The 6,031-nt window shown below is 43.1% G+C and overlaps 1 protein-coding gene and 1 long non-coding RNA gene across 2 annotated transcripts in view; both read left to right on the plus strand.

Annotated features, from left to right (window-relative positions):
* Positions 1-800: 800 nt before the first annotated feature.
* Positions 801-1,771, plus strand: LOC123972064. The gene is made up of 3 exons (XR_006825359.1): positions 801-833; positions 1,561-1,642; positions 1,736-1,771. It is a non-coding gene; the product is annotated as an uncharacterized LOC123972064 (long non-coding RNA).
* A 1,296-nt stretch (positions 1,772-3,067) lies between these two features.
* The window catches only part of LOC123972059 (UDP-glucuronosyltransferase 1A1-like), a 4,121-nt gene continuing 1,157 nt past the window's right edge, over positions 3,068-6,031 (plus strand). Inside the window, exons 1-7 of the mRNA XM_046051266.1 lie at positions 3,068-3,755; positions 4,395-4,458; positions 4,536-4,684; positions 5,276-5,403; positions 5,619-5,712; positions 5,805-5,930; positions 6,007-6,031. The exon at positions 6,007-6,031 is cut by the window's right edge and continues 322 nt beyond it. Coding sequence (XP_045907222.1) covers positions 3,222-3,755; positions 4,395-4,458; positions 4,536-4,684; positions 5,276-5,403; positions 5,619-5,712; positions 5,805-5,930; positions 6,007-6,031 — 1,120 coding nt within the window. The 5' untranslated portion in view covers positions 3,068-3,221. The remainder of the gene's footprint in view (positions 3,756-4,394; positions 4,459-4,535; positions 4,685-5,275; positions 5,404-5,618; positions 5,713-5,804; positions 5,931-6,006) is intronic.

Consider the following 6,031-nt stretch of genomic DNA (forward strand, 5'->3'; position numbering starts at 1 on the left):
CATTATGAATGCACTGTGTGTCTGAGAGCAGTTATTCTGCAGCAGCAGATAGGTAACAGTACCATATCCCTTCTCACTTGAATCCGCAAAATGATGTAATCAAGCAGTAGTTGCTTCTTCAAAGTTGAGAGGTTTTAAACAGCGTCTGATGCTGAATCCATCCAACTGGTGTAACTCTTCCACCCAGTCTATCCACTCTTGGGCAACCAGTGCTGGTATAGAGTCTTCCCATCCTAGCCCCTTATGACACAGATCCTGAAGGATCCGTTTAGCTGTAAAAACAACAGGAGATAGGATTCCCAGAGAGTCATAGAAAGAGCTGACAGTTGAAAGGATACATCTACGGGTCAATGGTCTGTGTTGAATGGTAATGCTGTACTTAAAGGTGTCAGATTGAACACACCACCGCACCCCCAGTGCTCTTTCCACAGGTAGCGAGTCTTGATCCAAATCCAGGTGCTTGACTTCCTTTGCTTTCTCCTCCTCCTCCTCCTCCTTATCAGGTATAGCTGCCAGCACCTTGCGACTGTTACTTCTCCACTTTGTTAGATGAAAGCCACCCTTTGCACAGAAGTTTCCAAGGTCTTTGTAGAAGGCTATAGCTTCCTGTTCTGAAGCAACAGAAGCAAGACAGTCGTCCACATAGAAACTGTGCATGATGGTGCAGATGAATGTCTGTGTTTAACCATATTTTCTGTTTGAGTTCTTTTTTCAAACGCAGTGACAGTAGTGGCAAAGCTACTTCCCTGAGTCCTTGAGCACGATGGTTTTGCTCTGCTATTTTCTTTGTTCGTCACCATCGGTGGGGCATCCTGTAAGTTTCCAAATACAGGGTGAGTTGTAATTTTGACTTGATGTTCAATAAAACCCACAATATCAATGAACATAGCTCTTCGGCGGTGTCTTTCCTGAATATCACATGCCACTGTTCGCCACTTGTCTCTCAATTTGTTGGGCAGTTTCCTTATCACAGTAAGCATATGGGCAGGAGTATTTAATTCACACAGACCGTGAACCTCATCCATGGCATTGCAACATCCACACAAGAAGAGACTGTATGCCTGTAAAGCCTTTCCATCTTCTGACTTAATTAAATGCCATGAAGTCACCTTTTCCAAGTATGCAGACACTATCATATACTCATTTCCAAAGTGTTCAAACAGTAGGGTTTTAGCCTTTGCATACCCAGTGCCATCAGTCCTGTGTTGACAGCTTCTGATAAGCTCTCTTGGTTGCCCCCTGGTGTACTGACCCAGGAAATGCAAACAATCTTCAGCATTATCAGTTCTTCCCTCAATAACCTGTTCAAAGTGTTGCATAAAAGCATGGTACTGTAGTGGATCACCATCAAATATTTGGATGTCTCTCTTCGGCAATGATGAAAGGCATTGCTGATTCATCAGCATTGAAGTTAGTTCATTTTGTTTCTCCATTATAGACAACAGTGGAATGTGATCATTGTTGCCATTCATAGAAGGAGATGTATGGACATGATTGTCATGAGATACTTGAGGCGCTGCTGCATTTGGGTTTATGCGCTGTGTTCTCATTATCTCTGAGGCCCCCTGGTGGAGATGAAGGGCATTGTCTGCTTGCTCTTGTTTAAGCCTTGTTCTTCTTAAGTTGGAATCAGCATTGTCAGGTAATGATTTTCCCTTTCCATACGTTTCAGGTTTATGTGGTACAAAAGTCTTTGCATCAACCTTCAGTTTTTCTTTCACTTTTCTCAATATAGGACTTCATTCCATGTGATCGCTGTGAAGCAGATCCAGAGGCTCCTAAGACAGCCATTTTCGCCATTGATGCAACTATATCGGCTTCAAGCTGAAGTTGTTCTTTCCTTTTTCCTTTCTTCCTATTCCTCAAGAGCATGTTTTTCTTTGAGCAGCCTTTGACGTGTAAGCAAAGCAGCCACCTTAGCCTCTGCTCTGATACGTGCAGATGAAGTTGTGGAGATACTAGAGTTTCTGCTGCCTTGATTTGATATACTGTCACTTGCTAATATTTCATCCTGGTCGTCATGTTGAGGATTTTGATGAGTGGTGGTGGTGCATAGATAAGACGCTTGCCTTTTGTGTGGGATCCACCATTGTGTCCCTGAGCAAGACACTTAACCCCTTGTTGCTCCAGAGTCGTGCGACCTCTGACATATGTAGCAAGTGTAAGTCGCTTTGGATAAAAGCGTCAGCTAAATGAATAAATGTAATGATGAGATTCAGATTCTTGACTGTTGTTAACTTCTCCTTTTTCCTCTGACAGAGCTTCCTGAGGCCTTTCGTCATTATCAGGTAGCTCTGAAGGAGGTCTGCTTGGATGTTGACTGATTTCTGAAAGCCATACTTTGCCATCCTCAATAAATACTTGATTGGTTTTGTTGATGCTTGTGAACCATTTATTTTGTTTTTCTTGTTCAGCAGATGGAATTAAATGCATCAGACGTGTGCAATTCAATAGCATTTTCAGACAACTTCTCCAAAACATCCAACTGTTGCTTAACCTTTAAAGTATTTTCATCATCTTTCATGAGCTCCTTGAGAGACAATATCAGTCTTTATTTTATTCACTTCCAGACCTTTTTCTGTGAGAGTGATTTTTCATTTTTTTCAAATCAGATTTGCCATCATTTGAATCAGCACTTGATCCACTCATTTTTAACATATAAAACAATGAGCGTCACAATATGTTTCCAATGTGAATCCAGCAATATCCATAGCCACAGCCGTAGCATGCAAAGCACATTAGACATCCAACTTGATAAGCCAAACCAAACACTTCCAATTTCCAGGCCTCCCAACGCAGCACCGCGAGCACTGCGCTCCAGTTAGACTATACAGGTGATCAGTTCCATACAGTGAAGATATCCATAAAATACTAGAAACACTGTGAACCACGTTCAGCAAAAATTAGGCATTCCCTCATCACCCCCTCTCTCCTCCTCCCTCTAATGTGAACAGGTGATATCCTAATTTACTATCAGCACCCACACTATGCGATTAAAGCTTGTTAGCCACATTATTGGCCTACAACTGTTAGCTAGGACCGCAAATGTCGCTCTTGTTTAAGTGAGGACTTTGAACACACACAACTCTGCTAATTCACAGAGGAATTTCAACAACACAGAGTAGCGTGAGGGGAGGGGACAGCACAGAGAAGTCCACTTTGACCACCTTTTTCTCTCTGTGTTGGATTCAGTGAGCTGTTGACCCCGAGGAAAGAGAATAATGTGGAAAGCAGCAGTGTTTGTGTTCCTGCTGCTAAACATGGATTTGCAGGTGAGTGGGGCTGTAGATAAGACGAGGTGGTCCGTGGAAGAAAACTCCAGGCCAGAGAAGAAGGTGGAGACTGAGGAGGCTGAAGCCACCAGCACCATTCATGCACGTGACACTGGTTCTTCAGGTTTCTTGGGCAACTTGCTGGTGGTACCCATGGATGGGAGTCACTGGGTGGGTATGAAGGCCATTATCCAAGAAATGGGTCGGCGTGGGCACCGGGTCACTGTGGTAATACCAGAGGTCAACGTACGGATGGGTCCAGGGAAACACTTCAACACTGTCACCTATCCTGTTCCTTATGACAGGGAGTATATTGATTCAATCATGGCCACACACAAGGACATATTGCACAAATCTGCACAGTCGTTCACAGACAAAATAAGGAAACGTTTCTCACAGTTCCAGAGAATAAAAGGCTTTTTCCATACCACTACAGAGAGACTACTGTTCAATGCCAGTCTCATCTCACATCTGGCACAGCAGGTGAGTACAAATACAGATGATGAACACAGCATGTTATACTGAATTTGTGAGGAATTTGTCTAGACTTTGTCTAATACTCTTTAACCTCTTTTTGGGATGTTGCTGTATTGGATTGTATTATACTGTAAGGTGTTCCTGCTCGTATGCACAAACACTGTATCTACTGAAGTCAGGATAGTGGAAGAAGTATTCACATTTTTAGCTATGTAAAAGTGCTGCTAAATATACTTAAACAGTGAAAAGTTCTGATTCTGCAGAAAAACAGCCTGTGATTGATGTATTAGTATAGGATTTTATTTAATTGTTAAAACTGAAACATTAAAGTGTAAACACCATTAAAGTGTTGTAGCTGGTTGAGGTGGAGCTAGCTTAAACTACTATATATAAAATTAGGTATTTCAATCCAGAGGTGTTCAACCGAGGGGTCGGGCCCCTCTAATGGCTGAGTGGTCTTTTGATAATGTTAAAAGAGGAAAGAATAAAAAATTAAGTTGTGCTGCACAATATTGTGTTCACGTGTTGGACTTCTGTAGAATCAATGCATGTGTGTGTACATAAGTAAAAGGTGCTTTATTAGTACAAACTGTTTAAGATTCACCCCCTTCTCTTGTTTTTCCCTCACATCTTTTCACTCTGCAGAAATTTGATGCTGTCTTAACAGACCCATTGATACCCACAGGCTCATTAATAGCTCGGAAATTAGGTGAGTTTTGCCATGCTTTTGTTGTTGGTGTTATCATCTGCACATCTCCTCACTAGTCTTCCCTAAATCCTTTTCAGGTATCCCCACAATTAATTTGCTGAGGGGAATTCCTTGTTCTTTGGATATGTACTCTACGGGCTGCCCCTCCCCGCCGTCATATGTGCCTCGTTTCTTCACTGGATACACAGACAGAATGAGCTTCAAGGAGAGAACTTTCAACACCTTGGTGAGCACTTATGGCCACATATGCATGGACAGGTGCATGTAGAAAGGATTGCTATGTTTTGATTCTGTAAAATCAACTCTACTCTGCTTTACTAAGTAAACCACAGATAGTCGGGTGGCCTATGTCTGAGATGTTGGCAATGGAACACCTTGAACCGATTAACATGCCACCACTGTCAAACCACCTCACGTCATTCAGTTTGGCAATGTAGCAGAAGCCCTTTGCGTGTGTCTCTCTACTTTACCGAACATTCAAAATCACATATGTCACGATGGCCCAGTTCCATTTCAGCAGTGGGAGAAGGGAGGGGGCTTCTCCCTTAGAGATAGGGTGAGAAACAAAGTTATCAGTGAGGAACTCTGAGTACAGCAGCTGCTCCTTTGCGTCAAAAGGAGCCAGTGAAGGTGTTTCGGGCCTCTGGTAAGGATGCCCCCTGGCCGCCTTCCTGGGGAGGTGTTCCACGTACGTCCAGCTGGGAGGAGGCCTCAGGGAAGACCCAGGACTAGGTGGAGAGATTATATCTCGACCCCAGATAAGCGGCTGAAGATGGATGGATGGATTTCAGCTCTGCTTGTTTATTTTGACCTGCAGGTGGCTTTACTGGAGCCGCTGCTATGCCGACTGCTGTTTTGGCACTTTGACAACATAGCCCATGAGTTCCTGGGAGAGGAGGTAGGCGTGGCTGAAGTGCTGTCAGACTCTGCTATCTGGCTGCAGAGGTAACATGTACAAAGGTTGTTATTTGGGAGAAGAATACACAAAAACCTTGACTGTCCTGTAGAAATACACATATACTATTGCACTGAAACAGGGGATGTATTTAATGCAAAGGTAATTTTACTGTTGCTGCTATTTTGTGCCACTAATGAACACTGAAAGAAAAACATTATCTGTGCCATATTCACATAAATATTGTGATACTGTGTTTAAACAGGATTGACTTTGCGCTGGAGTTGCCACGCCCTCTCATGCCAAATATAGTTCTAGTTGGTGGAATCAACTGCAATGTGAGAGACCCTCTGCCTGAAGTAAGCTCCATATGTTTTGGATTTTAATGCAGGGAGATGGAGATAGATAAAGAGAGATGAATGCAGACCTACTGTGTGTGTGTTTTGTGCAGGATTTGGAGTCCTGGGTGTCAGGAGCGCATGGCTTTATAGTGTTCACTCTGGGCACCATGGTGTCAGACCTGCCAAAAGAGATAACCGCCGTCTTCCTAGAAGCCTTCAGACAGATTCCACAGAAGGTTCAGGAATATATGAACATGTGTTAAAATGCATTTTAAATCATACATCAATGCAATAAATGACACTGTTTCATAGGTAATATGGAGGTACACTGGGCAGG

This window comes from Micropterus dolomieu, linkage group LG06 (genome assembly GCF_021292245.1).
Source record: "Micropterus dolomieu isolate WLL.071019.BEF.003 ecotype Adirondacks linkage group LG06, ASM2129224v1, whole genome shotgun sequence".
Lineage (NCBI taxonomy): Eukaryota > Metazoa > Chordata > Actinopteri > Centrarchiformes > Centrarchidae > Micropterus > Micropterus dolomieu.